The sequence below is a fragment of the Pseudonaja textilis genome, chromosome 2 (assembly GCF_049901715.1).
Source record: "Pseudonaja textilis isolate UNSWEBS1 chromosome 2, rPseTex1.2, whole genome shotgun sequence".
In the NCBI taxonomy this organism is placed as follows: domain Eukaryota; kingdom Metazoa; phylum Chordata; class Lepidosauria; order Squamata; family Elapidae; genus Pseudonaja; species Pseudonaja textilis.
The window spans coordinates 122,015,874-122,038,257 of record NC_141991.1 but is presented as its reverse complement, the minus strand read 5'-3'; the positions used below and the strand labels follow the sequence as shown (position 1 = coordinate 122,038,257).

General features: G+C 43.0%; 2 protein-coding genes across 3 annotated transcripts in view; one reads left to right on the top strand and one right to left on the bottom strand.

The window, feature by feature from the left end:
- The first annotated feature begins 918 nt into the window (after nt 1-918).
- MCRS1 (microspherule protein 1) lies at nt 919-18,489 on the top strand. Of its 2 annotated transcripts, none has more exons than XM_087925117.1 (14): nt 919-1,543; nt 5,857-5,986; nt 7,348-7,486; nt 7,964-8,122; nt 9,053-9,162; nt 11,548-11,656; nt 12,082-12,220; nt 12,308-12,383; nt 12,879-12,907; nt 13,473-13,565; nt 14,013-14,095; nt 14,719-14,806; nt 16,095-16,222; nt 17,580-18,489. In XM_087925117.1, exons 2-14 carry the CDS (start codon nt 5,877-5,879, stop codon nt 17,664-17,666), a joined length of 1,350 nt encoding a protein of 449 aa, XP_087781243.1. In that variant the 5' UTR covers nt 919-1,543; nt 5,857-5,876; the 3' UTR covers nt 17,667-18,489. The 2 variants fall into 2 exon arrangements, with proteins under 2 accessions (XP_087781243.1, XP_026567025.1); XM_026711240.2 differs by having other exon boundaries at nt 1,419-1,548.
- A 788-nt stretch (nt 18,490-19,277) lies between these two features.
- The window catches only part of KCNH3 (potassium voltage-gated channel subfamily H member 3), a 31,693-nt gene continuing 28,586 nt past the window's right edge, over nt 19,278-22,384 (bottom strand). Inside the window, 3 exon segments of the mRNA XM_026711239.2 lie at nt 19,278-19,889; nt 22,031-22,098; nt 22,218-22,321. Coding sequence (XP_026567024.2) covers nt 19,278-19,889; nt 22,031-22,098; nt 22,218-22,321 — 784 coding nt within the window.

Here is a 22,384-nt window from a genome sequence, read left to right as displayed (position 1 = left end):
TATATGTACACATATACATAAGAGACCTATTAAGCTGATGTCAGCTTTGCTGCTGCTGAGATAGTTAACAAATATTACATTTTAAAAAGTTGCGGTAGGCATTCAAATAAAATTGACTAATATGTTGAGTCTTGGCACAAAACACCAGCTGGTGTGCACATCTGCAGTGAATTAGAGATCATGTTATAACTCTTATTCATAATAAATTATACCCATTTTTCATTAACAATAACACAAACAGCCAGAACATTTCTACTCCTGCTGTGGCATCAATATCCTTGCCACCATCTGTAATTGCTATATAAGTACCACTGTATTTTTTAAAAATAAAGATCAATTATAGATTAATCAAACAATAATTAAAAAAAAAAAGACTGACCCAAGGCGTTTTGGTGACTGAGATGCACCCAAATTACCACACCATGGGGGCTGCTCCCAGGCTAAGTGACATCCACTTGTAATCTCTGGATGAATTGCAAAATCCCAGACTTTAACACAGCCTTTTATAACACATGGCATAAAATGAATGTAACTCAGAATGACACTTATTGCTTAACAATCACAATTTCCAAGACTGAATGATCCATCTATACAGATGCTGTGATGGCTAATTATGTTTGTGCTATAAATATAAAAGAGTTTGCTTCCAAGATAAGATAACTTATTAGATAAGATAACCTTTATTTTTTGTGTGTGGGACTATGGCGTACATTAAAAATGAAGTTCTGTTGCCTGCTATCAAAAGTGTACACATACACACTAACATATACATTCATTCAAAATAATATTAATCACAATTATCCTAGAATCAGCCATTTCCTTCATCCAATGCCTGGACTGAGGTTTGGTGATTGTTTAATTCCAAATTCCAACACTAACTAATGCAATGTCTTCTGGCATCCAACTGCCTGGACTGAGGTTTGGTGACTGTTTAATTCCAAATTCCAACACTAACTAATGCAATGTCTTCTGGCATCCAACTGCTACTTTCTCAAGGAGTCCCAAAAGAGAGGCGAATGCCGTCCCGTTATTTCTCCTCTGCAACTAATATTCAAAGAGACAGAAACATGAGCTTCTGTTAACAATTGTACATCGCTGTCAAACCAAAAGAGATTGGAATGGACTTATTTGATCCATCTTATTATAGCAATTCAAGCCACCGTCCTGTCTACACTCTGTCCATCTTATTCCATATTTCCCCTACAAGACTGTGAAAATGATTTTTTAAAATCTAAATGTCTGTGGCAGAGCGAAACTTCATGCCAATCAGAAGGTGTGCAGGTACGTCAGGAAACGAATGATATTAACTGAAATCACGATGTCCGAAAAAGTCGAAAGCCCTGGAACGGTGCCCTTAACCAAGATGGCCACTCTCCTCTCTCGGCTCTCGGGCTAGGCGACAATAACCCGGAACTGATCTTTCGATTGTCTCATTTTTCCTTTTCTCTCATCGGAAGTTATTGGGATTTTTTCTCGCGTCTCCGAGATGGACGTCGCAGAGAGGCGGGAGTCGTTGTTGTCGTTATCGTAACGATTGGGAATGGTGAGGTAATGTTGTTACAGACTTTATATAGCATCTTGAGATCTATTGAGATTAAATAGAGAGAAAGAATAGCTTCGTTTCTTGGTTAGGAAACGAACGAGGGAGGCGGACGGAGGGGCGCATGCGCAAAAAAGTGACGGCAGTAGAACTGCGCAAGCGCCTTTCGCTTTTCTCCCTCCCCCGCTTTTCCTGTCGTTCTATGGGGCGAGATTCTGCCAGTCTGATTCGCTTGGGCTGATTGGATTCGCCTTGTTTGCATGGTTTCATTAATTGGGCATCGTTCTGCCTTTTCTTCTTCCTTCTTTTGAGGCAGTTGTTTCGTCCTCTAAATACGCTGGATCACAAATTTCCATAAGGCCAAACTTCTGGAAGGCATTAAACTAGGGAAGGCTGTCAAATCTTGAACAAGATTCTTTACTTTGCGATTTCTGTTTTGGTCATACCACTTTCCTTTTCTTTCTAATAAAGGAAATCCTCCCAATGAATCACTATAATCTTTGATCACATTAGACTTAGAAGAACTTTATTGTCACTTTGAATGTGCACTAATCGGCATACGTTAAAATGAAATTTTGTTGCCTACAGCTCTCAAATAAATCGATGTTTGACACATCTGGAGGACTCCAGGTTAAAGAAGGCTGCGGCAATATAAAAAATGAGAGTTACCCAAAACTAGATCAGTGTATTTGAAGTTCTGAGCAACGATGATGATGATGAAGCATTGTACCACACTATCATATTTACTTGTTTATTTTGTCTTATTTCTTTTAAGTCGTGGAATGAAGCAGTGGCTTACGTAGGGCTGGGATCTGGTATTTCTTTTAATCCAGAATTGGAATAGTGTCATGTTAGTAATTTTACTTTGTACATCGAAAGAAGCAGCTGTGATAGCACTCTTAAACCACTTTGGGCCTGAATATTGTATCATTTTATTTGGTGTTATATTGATATCCTAGTTTTCTTCTGGGAGTTACAGCAGAGTGTAACAGGATGGGAGACTATCCAGAAATCCCGGAGTCGTAGAACTTAAATAGGCAACACTAAAGCTTTTCTGTATTCCTACCAAGGAAATAACAAGGACAAAGTCAGGAATTGAGCTTGATATATTTTCCTTTAATTGGCCCAGCAAGTGGCAGTAACTGTTTTTACTAAATTAACCAACACATTGATATTGAAATACCAAACAAGTTTAGTGTGGTTAATACTTGGATAGGAAACTAGTAGACTGCTCCAAAGCTGTCCCAAAAATAAAACAGGAAATTGAAAAAAATATCCTGGAAGAAGAAATTCATACTGTTCATGCTGTTGCCATATAAACAACATGCACATATAAACAACTTCATGGATCCATGAAGTCACCAGGAGTAACTCAAGAGCATCGTTCTTTTTCCTTTTAAGAACTCAAGATGGTGTTTGTGGAACTCTCGCTCTCATTTTAATATTACAACAATGAAACTGTGGAAAAAAGTTGAGCTAAAAGATAATTATTGGTCCAAAGATTGAGTTCCAAACTGACTGTACAGATAGTCCTTGTTTTGTGACATCTGGGACAGTCATCATTTGTAGTTATGATGAAAAAGTAACATTGCGACTGATGCTTGGATTTCTGATTGTTTCTCTCTCAGTCATGTGTTCACCATTACAGTCGGTCGGTATGCTTTGAGCTGTACTTGGCTCACTTATTTTTTCCCTCACCCCACGAGTTGAGAGATTGCCTAAACCAGGAGTCCCCAATTCCCGTCTGTGGCATGTCAGAAATTGGGCCCCGCAAACAAGCGAAGCCCCCATCTGTGGGTTGCAGGCAGCACACAAAACCATGCTCCCTCTGGTCCATAGAAAAATCTTTCCACAGAACCTTTCCCTGGTGCCCAAAAGGCTGGGAGCCACTGGTCTAAACAACCTTTCTCTTCCTGAGCTGCTTTTCTCTAGAGCGTGTGGGGTCCCTAAAAAGCACTAACTGCAAGTTAGCAAGCTCAGTTCTGCCTGATCCTGAGGTAATCAGTTTCACACTAAAGATTTTCTTTAACTTCCTAAGCCAGCGCTCCCTAACCTTTCCAGGTTGGCAGCCCGGCGCGCCGAGGGTGGTGGTAGAGGGGAAGGTTTTGTGAGAGGAGAAGTTGTGTGCACATGCACAGCTGCATTTGTGCGAGCGGCCCGCCACTTGCATGAGTGGAGCTGTGAGTGCCAGCGCTCACATGACGGGCTGCAAGCACCAGTGCTTGCGCAAGTGGGACTGCGAGTGCCAGTGCCCGTGTAAGTTGGGTTGTGCACGCATGCCGTCCCACAAGTCACAGGACCCAGTTGCAAATAGGCCATGACCCGGTAGTGGGTCTTGTCCAACAAGTTGGCCCCCCCTGTTCTAAGCAGTTCCTGGTCAGCTGGCAAACAAAAGATCTAGTTTTCAGTGCTTATTCTCCATTATTATTACAGGAAATCCTCAACCTATAATTGCAATGGAGCCTGCCCATCACAGTTGTAAATTATGACAGTTGTAAAGCAACTGCTGCGGTTAAACACAGTGGTTGTTAAGGGACCAAGTGTTCCTACGCAGACAGTTTTGCTGAAAATTGGAAGTAAGGCTGGGTTTTCAGCGAAAACCCTCACAAAACATCACGGGACCGTGGGGTGCTGCAAACACCTGTAATGGCGTTTGGCTGAGTGACTGAAGTTCAGTCACATGACTATCAGGAAGGGCCCAACTATCAGAACTTTGAATCCGGGTTGTAAGTAGCCCCAAAGAGAGTCCATTGTAACTTTGAAGGTTGCCAAACGACCAGTCGTAAGTCAAGGAGTACCTGTGTGCTCTGTTGTAATTCCTTCCTCTCCAATGAATGTAAACATAAATATCAGTTCTCTGCTTGTTAATTATCCCAGTGCCAGGCTGAACATCCCAAAGGGCAGGAATGGAGGGTGTGGGGGGAAGAGAAAGAGCTATAAGATTTGCCCTTTTACTTGGCTTCCTTGTGAAATGAGTTCTGGAGTTCTCTTTGGCTCACCAGACTGTTTGAGATTTATCCTTTTGACAATATAAAGCAAAGGAAAGCTGAAATAAAATCATAAACACAGTCATAAGTGGCTTTCACTTCACCACCACTATACCTAATGACTTAATAATTAATAATAATGAGACATGGTGGCTCAATGGCTAAGACGCTGAGCTTGTTGATCCGAAAGGTCAGCAGTTCGGCGGTTTGAATCCCTCTCGCTGTGTAACGGAATGAGCTCCCATTACTTGTCTCAGCTTCTGCCAATCTAGCAGTTTGAAAGCATGTAAAAATGCAAGTAGGGACCACTTTGGTGGGAAGGTAACAGTGTTCCGTGCGCCTTTGGCGTTTAGTCACGCTGGCCACATGACCACGGAGATGTCTTCAGACAGCGCTGGCTCTTCGGCTTTGTAATGGAGATGAGCACCATCCCCTAGAGCCGGAAACGACTAGCACTTATGTGCAAGGGGAAACTTTACTTTTAGACTCTAGAACCAATTGTGGCTGTTAAACAAGGACTTCCTGTAGCTGCTCTTAGCGGCCAAGCAAAACTATAACCGAAATGCTTATGCCCATTGTTATCTTCCTCGAAAACCGTCATGATGGAAAATGCCTTCTATGCAATACTAATTGTAGTAGTGGGGCACATTGCTTACAATATTTTCCTCTGAAATCAATGATAGTATATTCCCAAGCAAAAATATACTAGAATAAGGTGGGTGCTTAACTTGCTTTTAAGTTATATATTCCATGTACAGGTAGTCCTTGACTTACAACCACAATTGAACCCAACATTTCTCTTGTTAAGTGAGACATTGGTTAAGTGAGTTTTTTGCCCCATCTTACAACCTTCCTTGCTACAATTGATAAGTGAATCACTGCAGTTGATAAGTTAGTACACCGGTTGTTAAGTGAATCTGGCTTCCGCACTGACTTTCCTTGTCAGAAGGTCGCAAAAGGGGATCACGTGACCTTGGGGCGCAGCAGCCATCGTAAGTATGAATCATTTGCCAAGTGTTTGAATTTTGATCACGTGATCATGGGGATGCTGCAATGGTCGTAAATGTGAAAAATGGTCATAAGTCACTTTTCAATGCTGTTGTAACTTGGAACAATCACTAAATGGTTGTAAGTGAGAGACTTCAATTTATACAATTTCTTTTAGACTTCTAAGACTGCTGGTTAGAGATGAACCCATAATCAGTTTGCGGAAAAGTGCTTTCCTTTGGTTCCCTCTGCATCAGCTACCTAGTAGACATGGCTGCAGCTTGGGATCCAATCAGAACTAGTTACCACTAGGCATTGAATCTGTGCTCCTGTCTCTGGCAGACACTTTGGATTCCAGACTGATGGCGTCGGGTACAGCTAGCCGCTCCGAAGACGAAGAGTCTCTAGCAGGACAAAAAAGGAGCGCATCGCAAGTATCGGGTGCCATTCCAAAACGACGGAGCTCATCCAGGTACTGTGATGGACGCAGTTGGGAAGGTGATCCAAGGAAAGGAGAACATTTAGCCTTCAAACATACCTTTAGTTTGAAGAGTTGAGAATTTGAAATTTAGAAATACGGTGCTTGTTGGAAATGAGGGCTAAGTTATAGCTAAATAGGCTGGATTCTTTACATAGGTAGATGCAACGGAGCCATTGTTTTCTGAGGATGTTTAAAAATGGATGTTGGTTTTGAGTGAAACCTATTGAAGTTGTAACTTTTGGAGCAATCACAAAGTGTTTTGCTTTCTTTTAATTTGCACCGATTAAGTCAGGAGGTTAACAACAGGATGTCTAATCAAACTGTGGTCTCATGTTGGTTTTCCAGCCAAAGATAGAAGTTTTCTTTGGTATTCCTTTAATTGAAAGGATGGAATCTTGGGACTCACAAAATATACCAGAAGTGACCATATTTGTTCTCTTGAACATAAATGAGCTGTGGTGGCATAGTGGTCAGAATGCAGTACTGCAGGCTACTTCTGCTGACTGCCAGTTCAAATCTCACCAGCTCAAGGCTGACTCAGCCTTCTATCCGTCCAAGTTCAGTAAAATGAGAGCCCAGATTGTTGGGGGCAAGAGGCTGACTGTAAACTGCTTAGAGAGAGCTGTAAAACATTGTGAAGCAGCATATAAGTCTGTTGCTATAAAAGCAAGAGAATAATTGTGTAAATGTTCTTGCTGATTAGAGAACATTATTTGATTTTTCAGTGTAGTTCATGGGGTCAAATAGGTTAGAGGTTAGTGCCATAAGGAACAAGTCCTCCTCCTGTAGAATTCTATATAAATTATAAAATACGTCTCAAACATTTTGTGTACAGAGACATGTTCATGTAATGCATTCCAATCCCTCAGAGCATTTTATCCCATATCCTGTGCAGTTTCTTAATCACAGCTGATAGCTTTCCCATGATTAAATGTACTGACTTAACCTGAAAGAGTCGCTACTTTCAGTCCACACCAACAATTGATCTTAGTCTCAAGTTCTTATTAGAGGTAACGGGAAATAATGGCTGCTCTTAATTACTGCAAAAATGTGACAGTAAATTAAGTGTATGTGGTTTGCATATTAATCAGCCAAGTGACTGAGGGTAATTGTGCAAATGCCCCCCCCACCCCACCCCAGATATGGTTGTTAAAATGCTGTTTGACCTAATATGAGTAATTATGCCGTATGCAAATATAGCTTGGGCTTTTCTTAAAAGACTTGGTCCACAATCCTGTTAAGTGAAAGCATGTCCAATGAAGTCATCCATGACTCCCTGTTGTTAACGAAAGTAGTGAAGGAGGGTAGCTGTTTCCTTGAGATTACGGCAATGCGGATGTTCACCATTCTAGATTCATCAAGCGGAAGAAATTTGATGATGAGTTGGTAGAAAGCAGCCTTGCCAAATCATCCAGCCGGGCCAAAGGCCCCAGCGGGGTGGAGCCCGGACGCTGCTCTGGCAGTGAGCCATCTTCTAGCGAAAAGAAGAAGGTGAGTCAGTGACATTGTGTTTCACTGGGAGAGGGCCTTCAGAAAGCCTCTTATTGTTCTCCATGTCGCACATAAGACACTCTTACCGTACATGTAACTATGACTCTTTTATTGAATCCACATTCCAGTACAAACTATCAGTGCATAACTTAAATATGTACATTAAATACATATTAAGAAATAATGGTGCCCAACCTTTTAGTTGTTTTCTTTTTCATTCGTTTGTAAGTCTGACTGGCAGTTTCTTTAGGAATGGCTTGTTTTGTTTCTCTGTAACTGACAATATGTTCTAAAAGCTGGGTTGGTTTGAAATCCTCTTTCGTGGAATAAGCCAACCCTGCCAGGCAAAGTTAGATTCCTGTGTCCTTGTAGCAAAATGGGAATCCAAGGGCTTCCACTTCCTGGTTGCCTTCTGAACTTAAGGCCTGCCGAAGACTCTTTGAGTAGATGGGATAATCTTCCCCTCTGCCTCTTCAGGTGTCCAAGTCCATCTCAACTCCTGTCACTCCAAGCCCTGCTCCAAATCCCAGCCTCACCAAACGGATGAAGAAGAGCAAGCAGCCCTTGCAGGTCACCAAGGATTTGGGCCGCTGGAAACCCACCGATGATCTGTTGCTGATCAATGCTGTGCTTCAGGTAGTGGAATGAACTTAGAGAACACATGTTCCAGATGTTTATTCACCGTGGCTCAGAAAGGCTATTTAAATCCTTTTGGATGCCAAGAAAACTAGAATAGCTTACATGAGGCTCCTAAGCAGTTCTCTTCCAAATATATCTGGAGACTATTCTCACCCTCTTTTTGAATCTTTTTAATGTGTGCCTTTTCCAGTTAGAACAGGTAGTCCTCAACTTACAACCAGTTGCTTAGCAACCAAAGCTATGATGGATCCTTCTCCTCCCCAGGTCCAATGGGGGATCGCATGTTGGGTTGCTTGGCAGCTGGCCTGCATTGACTGCCATTTGCAGTGTCTCATGGCCACATAATTGCATTTTACCATGTTTTTTCCAATGCATTTCCGGTTTTCAGCAAAACCGCTCCATAATGAACAATGAGTTCTCTTTAGGACTGCCACATTCACTTTACAACCACCATATTTGTTTAAGAACAACAATCGGAGGCACCATTACACCATTACTTACTAAAGTCAAGTATCTGTAGAACCAGTATTGAAGCTTGACTCAGTCCACCATGGATGCAGAAGTATATTGATTTTCTAAAAACATCCATCCTACCCCAGCAGTTTTTTGTAATCAGTTTTTGATCGCTTTATCCTTCAGTGGGTTCTGTTCCATTTAAGCTCAAAATGTTGGAAACCAATATAGTTGCTTCTTTCTTTCTTTCTTTCTTTCTTTCTTTCTTTTTCTTTCTTTCTTTCTTTCTTTCTTTTTTTTTATTTTTTTCCTTCCTTCTTCTACTTTCTTTCTTTCTTTCTTTTCTTTCTTTCTTTCTTTCTTTCTTTCTTTCTTTCTTTCTTTCTTTCTTTTCTTTTTTTTTCTCTACTTGCCCCAAGCCTGACTGTTTTTGCCCACTCTAGAACTGAGATCTCTTTTTCTTTCTCTCTGAAGACCAATGACCTGACCTCTGTGCACCTGGGAGTGAAGTTCAGCTGTCGCTTTAATCTGCGAGAAATCCAGGAGCGGTGGTATGCTCTACTCTACGATCCTGTGATTTCCAAGTAAGTTTGGTCATATTCACACAGTCCTGATTCTCATAGGGAGAGGACAGAGCTGTGGGGAAGGCTCCCACTCTTGTTTCCAAAATTAGGCAAGTGGCAACCTGAGCCACTACCAGCTGAGGACTAGAAGCAAATCGCTCGCTTAAGGGGAGGCAAGCATCCCAGTATGCTGAAAGACACACATGTGTTGGTCTAGTTTCCAGAAAACTTTCCTCTGTGGAGATTCTATATGTTAAGTGAATTCTTTTGACTTAGTGGATCCTACTTTCAAGCAGAGTCTTGGGATAAAGGGTCATGTGTGGCCATGTCTGTGACAAAGTATATATTAGGTCTCTTTCTGCCCCCCTTATTATATGGAAGCCATTGTCTGGCGAGGTTTCCCCGTTCCTTTCAGTATAGCTCCTCTTGTGGCTTTCCTTGATAGGAAAGAGAACCCCTGAAACACCAATAAGGATTCATTGATTTTTATGTGGGAAGAATGATCGGGGTTCTCCCCCCCCCTTCTCCCACTTTATGTGCAGTTTCAAAGCTGTTGAGAAGCAGTGTTGACTCCCACCTCTCGTGATGTCAATAGAGAGAATACATGACAAATAGATGCAGTGGCATATGTGTCATCACTGGGGTGTCATTTCAGCCTGTTCCAGGTGCCACTGCCAACCGTGATCTTTTCTTCCGTACCACAGGGATGTTATCTAGCGATCTAACTGCTGGATCCGATTCTTGCAAATTGGATGTTAAATTTTCCTCTCTCTTGGAGGAAGAAGCAAACTCAGTGTGTTCCAGCTGAGGAGAGAATCAAGAGTCTCCAGCAGCAGGCCTGGTCTGCTTGCACCAGTACCCTTGCTGTCCGCTCTCCTGCTGGCTGCTTCTGCTGCAGCCGTGGCTCCTGCTGGCGCATGGCTGTGTCATCTGGTTCCCCACTAGGCAGAGGGTCCAAGACAAAGTCCAGAAGGCTAATCAAGCTGGAAGAGGGGAAAAAAGCTTAAGATGGAACTGGTTGTTTTCATGGAAACTGGTCACTTCCTGATTTAGATAACATTCCTGCATGTAGTTCATTCCTCCCACAGTTCTTATGTGACAGAGATAGCATGCAATGTAGTAAAAGCAGAACGTGGATTTGACTATATTGTTGATGGACTGATAGAACCACAGCATGATGACCCAGGATGGGGATACAAAATAAACACAGTCACAAAAACCCAGTGAAGCCCCTTTTATTCCTTCTCTTTGCTTCCAAGCTCCAAATAGCCTTGACGGAAGACAAAAAAACTCCCACACAAGCAGTTACAAGAAGGAGGGAAAAAAACAACACAAACCAGGCAAGATAAGGGCTGGAGGACGTCCACAGATAACAGAACACACACTGGAAAGGACGCCAAACTCAGAGAGGAACCATAAACTAGAGATATTTCCATGCTTTGTTTCCAACGTTTGCCCGTACCCATGTCCGTCCTCTTATTCAGTTATCACAGCTGCAGCCCATGAAGAGGATCAAGGCCCTCTCCTCCCAAGTAGACCACGTCTCCCCCTTATCCTCTCCTCCCTACATGCCCTAGGATGGAGAGGGGATGGGCCTGCGTCCTCCTCTGACTGCCCAGCTGGCCTCTGCCCTTCCCCAGCCTCCTCCACAACCTCCAGAGCCACACTTCCACTTCCTGTCGGCTGTTTCTCCTCTCCCTCAGAGTCAGTCTCCACCAGGGGCATGACACACAGGTGGAAGAAACACGAAAGTAGCATAGATTCCAGATTTCCAGAGGGTTAAAACGAAGTAGTCCAGTTTAAATATTGATGCTGTTATGTTTGTTCTAAATGAGCTTGTCTTCATAGTAGAGATGAATAATGATTCCTGATCATTGTAAGCGGTATTTTGATGTTCTACTTCCCAATGCATATTTTATTTACTTTTTCTTAGGTAAAGAGGGGTTTTCTAATCATGTGGCACTCGAATCCTACCACTAGAAAAAACAATAACATTCTTAAACATGACTGGGAGGGAAGATGGTTTTAAATTGAGAGAATTAGTTTCTAGTTCATCAGTGCTGGAATTAACGTGAAAACGTTTATTCTGACATCTCCAACTTTTCCTGAAATGGTCATCTCGCATTTCTTTGGATATGCAAATATCAGGATAGCTTTCTAAAACATGAAAAATCCTGACATACCCCCTTTGAAAAAGACAGGATACATATATCAACTACTTGGGACTTTATTGAATCTGTTTTCATATTAATGAATTTCATATTAATGAATTCAGTGTACAGAATTCGTGTACAGCCTTGTTTTTCCTCTTTCATTCTTTCTGCTGGAGACTCTTGGAGAGACAACAATCCCACTGAGTCAGTGAAGCCAATGAATTCTTGATTCCTTTGTCTTCATTCTCTACAGACTGTCTTGCCAAGCAATGAGGCAACTGCATCCTGAAGCCATTGCATCCATGCAGAGCAAAGTGCTTTTTAGCAAAGCAGAGGAACAGCTGCTAAGCAAAGTGGGATCGGTAAGGAGCAATAAACCTGGATGTCACATCCCCAGCCGGAGTAGCTCTGACACAGAGCAAACTTGGGTTTCTGTCAGCCTCTAATGCCTCACAAGTTCTGCTTTATCCCTCTATAACTCACGGACATTTCCTCTTCTCAATGCTGAGAAAAGTTTTTTTGTGAGAATTATTCCTTGTTTCTGCAATTAATACATACAGTATAATAGACCAGGTTGGAGCCATTTTAGAGTTGGTGCCATTTGCAAACCTTACTGCTATGGATTTCAGGAAATCTGAAGTTAGCAAATGCATTGCACAACAAGGCTTGAGATACACTTAAACCTGATTAAGACCCTTTGTCGTGGAAATGTTTATAATATTAGCAATAAAGACCACTCTGTGTAATGACAACTCCTGCTTTCACTTTCTTTCTGTTGTTCGCCTAGACCAGTCAGCCAAGTTTGGAGACCTTCCAGGATTTGCTGCACAAACATCCAGAGATTTTCTATCCTTCCCGCACTGCTAAAGTCTTGCAGACACATTGGCAACTCATGAAGCAGTACTACCTCCTGGACGATCAAACAGGTAAGGCGGTCTGCTGATTCCTTGGCTGAGGCTGAGGCTGAGGCTGGGATCTGAATTCTAAACTACCTTGTTCCCTCCTCTCTGCAGTGCAGCCACTGCCCAAAGGAGACCAAGTGCTCAATTTCTCAGATGCTGAAGACATGATAGATGACAGCAAGCTGAAGTAAGTGAGAAGCTAGGAGATAACACCACCAGCCCTCTCTCCTTTTAACCGTAGAGCATTCTGCCACCGATGCGGCTTGGCTGACTTGGGGATGGGCAAACATCCTTTCAGTGTTTAGAATGACAATTTGAAGCCACTCCTGTTTCCCTTCCAGATTGAATGTCCAGGAATTGTGTCACAGTAGAGTTTAGATCTGACGACAGTTGTTGACTAGCTTTTACAGCGCTTTCATTTCCATCTGTTCTGTAGCCAGCATCCTGGCTGTCCTGGGGAATTCCAGCTGGAAACTTGTAGTCATTTGCTTTTTGAAGTTGTCTGCGTTGCACCGGTGACAGTCTTAATCTGACCCAAAGTGCATACATGTGTTTAATAATGGAATTTCAATAGAACAGAAGCAAATGCTAAACTCATACTGGAGTAATCAATGAGCAGTCTATGATCTACTTAACCTTCTTTGTCTCTCTTTTTCTCTACCCTTTTCCTCTTTCCGTATAGAGATGTCCGAGATGAAGTGTTGGAACATGGTAAGTTAAATTGGGTTTGATAATGTGAAGCTACATACGGACCGAAAAGAAATTTTAGATGGCTGTGTTTTTTGCATTATCAGCTTTATGTGTTTCTGACTATTTTCTATTTGGTCAAAACACTGGGCAGTACTAACTCCAAGGATTAGAATCTGTGTTGGAAAGCTGTGGAAGAAAAGTAGGGCTGAATTTTGCTTTCTCGATGACTAAGGAAATGGCTCCAGGGCCTTCTACCTCCTTTTGGCAAGAACCTCTGAAGTTAGAAGCCTGATAGCAGCAGAGCCAAAGGAAGGAAGAAGCCTCGTTGGGAGAGATGTGAGAGCCTAAAGTGCTAGGATTCTTCAGTCAATTTCCGCCATGTTCTTCCTTGGTTTTCCCGCAAAAAGCAGAAGAAAGAGCCGCCAGGATTGAGTGGTGGTAGAAAACCCAAGGAAGGGAATTTGAAAAACAAAACAAAAAACAAGCCCGGGATTTCTAGGAACCCAAATTATGTATAGCTTTATTACAAAAGAACGCCATTGCATTTTTCTGTTCAACACGTGGTTATTAACCTTCCTCCTTTCAGAACTGACTGTGGCAGACCGGAGGCAGAAGCGTGAGATTCGGCAGCTAGAGCAAGAGCTACACAAATGGCAAGTGCTGGTGGATAGTATAACAGGTGAGAAAAATCTGCAGAGGCCTCTTGTAGTGGAAAGAGCTGCTGGAGAATCTTGGAAGGATGTAGATGGGAACCAAAGTTTTGAAACGGAAGTGATAGAAATTGAGGGCCCCCAACTTCCAGTCCGTAGACCAGTACTGGTCTGCGGCCCGTTGGGAATTGGTCCATGCAAGTGGTGGGGGAGTATGTGAAGCTTCCATTTACACACGTAGGGGATTAGGTTGCGCCTGCGAAATCATCCCCTCCCTCTCCCACTGCCGGTCTGTGGAGCCAGAAAGATTGGGGACCGCGGGTTACAAATAATTCCCAAGCACGATTTATTTATTTATTAAACATATATGCCAAAGGCGACACTAGGCACTTTGCTCTTGCCAAGCTTGCTACTGGTTGACTCCATTTTCCAAAATCTTGTCAGTCTGATTTCTTTTTTTTGCCCCCCCCTCCTAGGAATGAGCTCCCCTGATTTTGATAACCAGACCTTGGCGGTGCTGCGTGGACGGATGGTGCGCTACCTCATGCGCTCCCGGGAGGTCAGTTCTGTTTTTCATTCAGCCATGCCCAAAACTAAGGAGGTGAACTCCTTATTACTAGCTCGGGTCAAGGAGAGGAGGTTGAATCATTTTTCAATAATGCAAATCAAGCACCACAATCAAGCTGCATTGGATTTGGAAGTACATGGCATATTTGTATGTACGTTGAAGATTCTGGGTGATTTCAGTGAGAACATTTTGTTAGAAGAAGAGTTTTTAATTCAAGAGGTCCCGATATTGTTTTTATTCTTTCTCCAGACGGTGGAAGATAACACTGTACTGGCAGTGGAGTGGAGAATGAACGTGGGTTTCTGATTTCCATTACCTTGACTGTTACTCCATTAGTATCTTATGTAATTTACTTTTTGTGACAAAATGACAACCTGAGAACCCATGTTAAAAATGTCATTTTCAATCCAGTGATGAGCTTCACTTTTTTTTTTTCCACTGATCTTTGCTTGTCTCCATGCCCTCATGGGGTCTTTTAGAAAAGTCAATGTTTGCAAAATCAAAAACCATGTACTGTGTCAGTTCACTTGATTTATTTTGGTCGCTGAAGCCGGCAAAACCCTGACCGCTTTGAGAACGCAAAGTGATTTCTTTATCTGATTTCCTTTTCTTAGATCACACTTGGCAGAGCCACTAAAGACAATCAGATTGATGTAGATCTGGCACTGGAAGGCCCTGCTTGGAAAATCTCCCGCAAACAAGGTAACGGAAGTGATTCTTGCCTCTGGATTGCCGAGAAAAAAGATACTTTGTTGGGCAAGCTGAGTACAGCCATGCTTAAGAAAGTGTTGCGATCAGGAACTGGATCCCGAATCTCTTGTTTGTGGTTACTGATACACTGACTTCACAGTGCGAAATGCCTGAGAAATTTCTCTTTTTTTGGCTAGGAGAAACAGCTGTCTTTAAAATGTGAAAGTAGGGCAAATGTAAGGAGCTGTTTATTATTCTAATGACCCCCTTCGAGGCATTAGGTGAAATTCTATGAATCCAAACAAGCTCTGCGGTTTTTCTCATATATTTACTATCAGCATGTAAAAAGTACATACAGACAGTCCCCGATTTACCATTGAGCATGGAATTACCCATTGTAAGTTGAGGCATGACTTGAGTTTTTTTGGGGGGTGGGGGGCATTAAGCGAATGCCCTAGTCATTGAAGTGAACACTGACTAAGGCAAATCCATTTTATCCAATGGACATTTTTTGACAGAAACTAGAAGTAAAACGTTGCAAACTGGCAGCGGCATCAAAAACCACAGTCCCATGAGCACGGGATGCTACAAAAAGGCCATGAAGTTTGAGCCGACTGCCAAGAGCCCAAAATGCAATCACGTAACTCTGGGTGGGTGCGTGGGTATGCATCCGTCGTAACTTTGAAATCGGGTTGTAAGTAGCTTTTGAGGAAAAGGGGTGTTATAACTTTGTAAGTCAAGGACTACCTGTTTTCAGTGGCCATTCATCAGGCTACTTAGTTAGAGAGCTTCTCTGGAGGGAGATCGGCTCTTTAACTTTTGAAGATAACCATTTCTCAAGAAAGGTCAACATGTTTTTTAAAAGCAGTGGCTGGCATGGTGGCTGTGGCCTAAATTCATGTGGCTTAGGACCCAATGACATTCCATTGTGGCTTCGTTCTCTTCCTCCTGGGAAGTCACCTTAATCTCTTCCTAAATGCACATCCCTCAACACTGTCCAACAATTTTACAAAGTCTGCACTACTATTACTATTAATCTTCTCATCACTCCTTATCACCCATCCCCTCCCACTTGTGACTGTATGACTGTAACTTTGTCACTTATAACCTTACGATTTTTATTGACTGTTTCCTAGTATGATTTGATTGCTTATTGTACCCTATGACTATCATTAAGTGTCGTACCTGATGATTCTTGACGAATGTATGTTTTCTTTTATGTACATTGAGAGCATTTGCACCAAAGACAAAGTCCAATCACACTTGGCCAATGAAAGAATTCTAATTCTAATTCCCATAGGTGTCATCAAGCTGAAGAACAATGGGGACTTTTTCTTGGCCAATGAAGGCCGACGGCCCATTTACGTTGATGGACGGCCAGTGCTCTGTGGCAGCAAGTGGAAACTCAGCAATAACTCTGTGGTTGAGGTGAGCAGTTTGAGTTAGATATTGTCTTCTTGCCTGTAGGATCGTGGTCCAGTCCTGTTTTCTTTTTAGAGAGTGGGAAAACTGGGAATTTGGAGCTCAGATTAAATTAAATAGCATTTCTTGCTAATTGATGCTGAATCTGTAGTTTTTATTCTTGTATTATTTTTTTAATTTGGTTTTGTGCACTTAACTATACTAAAGCACTGAGAACTTTGTATCGGCATATTGTTCTGCTTTACCTGTGTATTTTTTAAACGTTGAACTGCTTAGAATTATTTGAAGTGGCTAGAATATAAATATTGCTGTAAATTTAGTTATAAAAGCCAGGGCAAATGACCTGTGGGTCTACACCATGCTTACAGCCTATCTGCATGGATGCAGTTGAGCCCAGTTGCTGTCAGCTTTCATGAGCATGGCATCTTCAGAGGGGTTGGAACTGTAGCTCTCAGAAGGGGAATAGAATAGAATAGAAGTAGAGTAGAGTAGAGTAGAATAGAATAGAATAGAATAGAATAGAATAGAATAGAATAGAATAGAATAGAATAGATTAGAGTAGATTAGAATGGAATGGAATAGAATAGAATAGAATAGAATAGAATAGAATAGAATAGAATAGAATAGAATAGAATAGAATAGAATAGAATAGAATAGAATAGCAGAGTTGGAAGGGACCTTGGAGGTCGTTTAGTCCAACCCTTTGGTTAGACAGGAAACCCTACATCACTTCAGTCAAATGGTTGTCCAATCTCTTCTTTAAAAATTTCAGTGTTGGAGCATTTACAACTTCTGGAGACAAGCAGTGCCACTGATCAATCGTTCTAACTGCCAGGAAATTTCTCCTTAGTTTTAATTTGCTTCTCTCTTTGATTAGTTTCCATCCACTGCTTCTTGTCCTACCCTCAGGTGCTTTGGAGAATAGATTGACTCCCTCTTCTTTATGGCAGCCCCTGAGATATTGGAAGACTGCTCTCATGTCACCCCTAGTCCTTCTTTTCGTCAGACTGGACATACCCAGTTCCAGCAACCGTTCTTTATACGTTTTAGCCTCAAGTCCCCTAATCATCTTTGTTGCTCTTCTTTGCACTCTTTCTAGAGTCTCAACATCTTGTTTTTACATCATGGTGACCAAAACTGAGGCTGCCTTAAATGGAGGGCTGGCTCATAATAAGAGCCTGGTCAGGAAGGAGGACACATGAGTTACTTTAGGCCAAGAACCTTCTAGTTAGCTTCCATTGCAGCTCTCCACACTGGCAGAAAAACTTCCTCAAGGTGGCTCATGTCTTAACTGAGTGCGAAAGCAGAATATATATGAACAAACTGATTTGATTCTCTTCTCCCTCCCACCCTCTCTTTCCAGATTGCCAGCTTGCGCTTTGTTTTCCTCATCAACCAAGATCTGATTGCTCTTATCAAGGCAGAAGCTGCCAAAATTGCCCAGCCCTGAGGCTTGGATCAAACCAAAGGACACCCCACCCAGCCCCACTCCGCTCCCCCTGCCTCCAGCAGGGACTGTTGTTTTCTCTGCTGCTTGATGCAGCTTCCTCCAGTTTGCCTCCTTTGAGATTAGGACACAAAAGCAATCCTGGCTCTTCGTCGTTGTTGTTGTTAGCATAGAGGAACTCTGTTTCATGCGTGAGAGAAGGGGTGGGTGTGAGTAGAGAGACTTAAACGCAGCCCATTGGCTAACAGGAACCCTTTTGCTGGGTTGGGTGAGAAACGACTTACTGCTTCTACTGACTCTTGTGCTTCACTCTCTTTGGGACAGAGGGATGAAATTTTTCAGGACTGGATGCGGCGAGAGCCAAGGTCAAGCTAATATAACAGTTGATCAGTCCTCTCGTTCTGTGCTGTGTTAGTGCCATTTCTAGGTGTCAGTTTTTTAAGGTATCCATTATTTTAATCTCAGTTCCTTGGGTGTGAAAAAAAGAATGATTTATTCCAAATAAGGTTGGTTGTAAAAATAGAGGTCCATCTGTTCCTATCTGCTTACGTGGTACAATATTACTACTTAACAGGGGTGTTGACAGACTAATGAGCTATTTTAACTTTTGGCACTTGCCTCCTAAGTGCAAGCACATCCTTGCCTGTAAGTTAACTGTATATCTTACCAGAGTGTTGTCAGTCATAGTTCGATTGTTTGGGGTTTTAAAAGAATGACAAAAATGGAAGTAAATCCTAATTATTTAAAATGCAGCCTTTGCATTGCTAGCTTTTAAAAAAAACAAAATCTAACTTTTGTGTCCATTAAAATTTCTGATGCAACAGTGCAGACTGCCTGGTGGCCTCCATTGAACCGGCAGTGAAGTTTATTGCCGAATCTCCTTTTCCGTGTGTTTTACAACTGAAGTTCGTGATTTTCATTTCACTGTTGGCAGTGGTTCTACATACCGTGATTTAGCATTTGGGAAAGGTCGCTCGCGAGCCTCATAAGGACAACATCTGAGCCACAGCAGCTCGTAAATTAAACAGTCAGAGTTCAAAACATACTTTTTATTTTATAAAAAGGGTGCCCAGCATCGCTCTTACTTAGGGCTGGGGGAAGTCTTGGACCTGCCTTCCCATTTGAAAATTACATGCTCAGGGGGAGTTTCCGCTCCAAGTCCACTCACTATCCCCACTGCAATGCCTAACAACCCAGCTGCCTGAAGGAAGAGTATCTAAAATGGAGTCAGGTACAAGTATGGGTACATTTGCATATTTCAAGCTGTGACGCATGGATATATTCCCTAGCCCATATAACCACTCCGATGGCCCGGGTTTTGGCTTTTGCCGGTAGAAACTCTTTAACAGCAGCTTGCCACTTTCTACTTTTGCCAAGACAAAAGGTGCCTTGTTTTGTGGCGTTTGCTGTCTTTTTCTTCTGTCTCCGTCCTGAGAACAATTGCAACTCTCTCTCAACCTTGGAAGAGCTGATCGTAACCTTTCTCTGTTGTGTTCTCTGTCCCCTCACATGGGAGAGCGTCCGGTCCCATAAGACAAGGGCTAATCCTTGATATTCCCAGGAGGGAAAAATCCCAGGGCCTGGGTTTTGCGTAATCGGTTGTGCTCAGCATACTCATATCCCCGTCCCTTCTTCCTCTATCCAGCAGGGCCCACTGCAGGTAGAACCATCATCCCCAGCACCAATCAGCACCATCTCAAGGCTGGAGGAATCACAGTCTTGAGTCCTAGAAGGTTTGGTTTCTGGAGAGCTTGTATGGTATGCTGGATCTGTGGCAGAGCAAGCTTGGGGCAGAGAGCTCTCTCTTTGGCTCAGGTTTGGCATCGGTGTGTTGTTCCCTTGGTCCTTGGGACCGTGACCGGAGGGTGAAAACACTCCTGCCTCAGAATCCCTTGCTTGGCGTCCCAGGGTCCAAAACGTGCCAGGCCAGGGTGAGCTCTGCCCAGCTGGAGGGGCCCACATCCACTGGACTTTGCCACAGGCGCCATTCGGGCATGACGCTTGCGGTGCACTGTGGGAGCAGAAAGCTGGTGAAAGGCCTGTGTCAACCCGGAGGGGGCTCAGCAGAGGCGTCGTAGGAGCCTCTGGATGGGGGAAAGGCCCACAGGCAGACGGATCAACGCGTTGCTGGGCTGATGTCTGTGAGAGAAGGAAGAGCTGGACAGCCTGGCGCAGAGAGTACAGGCCTTCCCGCATTTGCTGAATTTGCCCAGAGAGCTCGGCCACCTGGGAAATGATGCAAGGGAAATGAGGTCATTTGCTTGCCTGTCTTCTTAGACTGGAGCCCTCCCTACTTTAAAAAAAAAATCGCTTCGCAACTACTGCAATGCATAAAACCGTTCCTAGGGGGTGAGGTAACTTAGTAGTTTTGGCAGTAGATCAGTCAGTCTCTGGAAACACACAGGACCAATCGGGAAGAAAAGAAGGGAATTGTATACTTTTCCTCACTCCCGTTTTTGGCCATTGAACAGTTTGAAATTGGATTTTTGTGCGGGGTGGGATGGATTCTTTTTTCACCCAGAATAATATTGATAGCACGAAACATACTCTTCAAGCTGGGATATGGCAAAAAAAGAAAATAAAAACTCTTGTTTCCTCAGGTGGGAGTCCTATCTAGGTTTTCCTAATTGGGGAAAGTATTGGAGAAGGCGGTAGAAGTGCTGCTTCTGCAAAGAATGCTGGGTGAAAGCATCCCTTTCAGTCACGCTCCAAAGGGGACTGAATCTGTCCTGGATAGTTTTGACTGAGGATGCTTTGGAACCAAACTGGGATTTGGCCGGGGTTGGGAATGGGAAGCACCGTTTGAGTTTGATCCTGGGGTTCCAGTCTGATGATTGGGGGCGGGCGTATGTGTGTGCGAGCAGTTGGGTTCATAGGCGTTCTGTACAATGTAGGACTCGGTCCTTTGCCAAATTGTTTTAACATCTACGTGAAGCTGCAGATTGGTTTGGAGTGAGGTATCGCCGTAACGATTGTACCACGCCTGCTGCCCTCTTCTTAGATGTGGTAGGTGGGGGATGCAGGGATGGGAATTAAACAATTCGAAACTAATTTCGAGCAAGACAAGTTGCTTTTTGCTCGTAAGCCATGAGGTTTGGTGGTTACCCTTAATCGGACTCTGGAAGGAAAGGGATAGAAAGCAGATCTGCAATTGTCTCTGGAGATTCTCAAGTCATCTAGGTCATGGTTGTCCCAAAGGTGCTCTTTTTTCTTCTCCTTCAAAAGGCCACCGGACTCTTTGTTTTTACTTGAAGATAGTTTTCCTCTTCGGTTCAAACCCGAAGAAGCTTCGTGGATGAGGAGCGAAATGTCTTCAAGGAAAAAACAAAGTAAGTCCAGCGGCCTTTTGAAAAAGCACTTTTGGGACAAAAAGTAATTTATGGCTTCTGATACATGACTTTCTGCTCAATCAGCAGGAAGGAAGTTTTTGCCCAGCTTGGCGCTGTCTTTGAAGACTACCCAGAAGCCAGGCCCTTTCCACCAGCACGTGGCAGAGGTGCATTGGTTGCCACTAATTTTCCAAGTACAAATCAAAAGTGCTGCTTTTCACCAATTGAGTTCTGTAAAGCTTGAGCCCATGTCTGTTTACAAGGCTGCCTTTCCCAAGTACAACATGCCTACCCTACAGTCAGCTCAGGGAGCGATGGCTGAAGGAAACGGGGGGAGGGCTTGGAAGCAAGTTTTTTTCCTATGATGACCTTGTCGTTCAAGAATACTCTACCTCCAAAGGCCAGATCACCTTCATTCTTAAAAATTGGGAAAATAGCAAACAAGCCATTTTGTCAGTCTTGAGGGGAGGGTTTGGGATGCTCATATTTAAAAATCTGGTTTTAGTTTTTAAAATATCACGGTTTTTATTTAAGCTATCTGGACTATGTAAAGATAGGTACGAGATAAATTATATAAGTAAGGCTTAGTCAGTTGCGCTCAAAGAGCCTAGTACCTTTGCTTTGGTACTCAAATGGTAAACCGTGAGTTTGTGTTTTCAGAAGATCATTTAAATCGACCATTCTCTGTAGAGAATATTTCCTAGACTAGTGTTTTGGATTTCCAAGGGTAGACTGCACATATGTAGTCTGCTTCCCTACTGAACAAAAAGCAAGGAAGCTCCAGGTAAACATCGCCGTAAGGCAGGAGTGTCCAACCTTGGCAACTAAGACCTGTAGACTTCAACTCTTAGAATTCCCCAGCCAGCAGTGGAATTCTGGAAGTTGAAGTCCACAAGGCTGTCTGTGTACAAGCCTTGTTATTTTTAAGCAGGCTGCTCATGGCAGGCAGACACATGTCCTTAACTTATTAGACGTCAAGCATGGTAAAGTAATGCTATCCAAGGTACAAACGGATTCTTTGAGTTAAAAACACCTTACCGCTTGGCGCAATTTCTCAATGGTGTCGGCACCAGATAACTCAGGAGGGATAGTCAGCAGGCCGCTATCTGGAAGAGGAAAAACAGATCAAGCTGATGGAGGCCACAGATTGAGCCTTCTAGAAATTCAGCCTATTCCTTATCAACCTCTTTGTGACCCCCTTTCCCTGCATGATGCAGAATATTACCTGTACCAGGTGAAGGGCTGCTGTAATCCGGTCCTGACAGGCCAAGGCGGAAATTGAAAATAGGTTTGTCTGAACTGGACCCATCCTCAATTCCATCTACAACTCTTTTAGAGAAGAAGAGGTGGAAAATCAGTAAGCATTTCAGAAAAGAGAGGCGCAGGGAGAAA

What these genes read in the sequence shown, in the direction of transcription:
- MCRS1 (XM_087925117.1), top strand. Translation starts at nt 5,877, where the DNA reads ATGGCGTCGGGTACAGCTAGCCGCTCCGAAGACGAAGAGTCTCTAGCA. An exon ending in CCTCCTGGACGATCAAACAG is followed by an intron (nt 12,221 to 12,307) that starts GTAAGGCGGTCT and finishes TCCTCTCTGCAG; the next exon opens with TGCAGCCACTGCCCAAAGGA. An exon ending in ACCTCATGCGCTCCCGGGAG is followed by an intron (nt 14,096 to 14,718) that starts GTCAGTTCTGTT and finishes TCCTTTTCTTAG; the next exon opens with ATCACACTTGGCAGAGCCAC.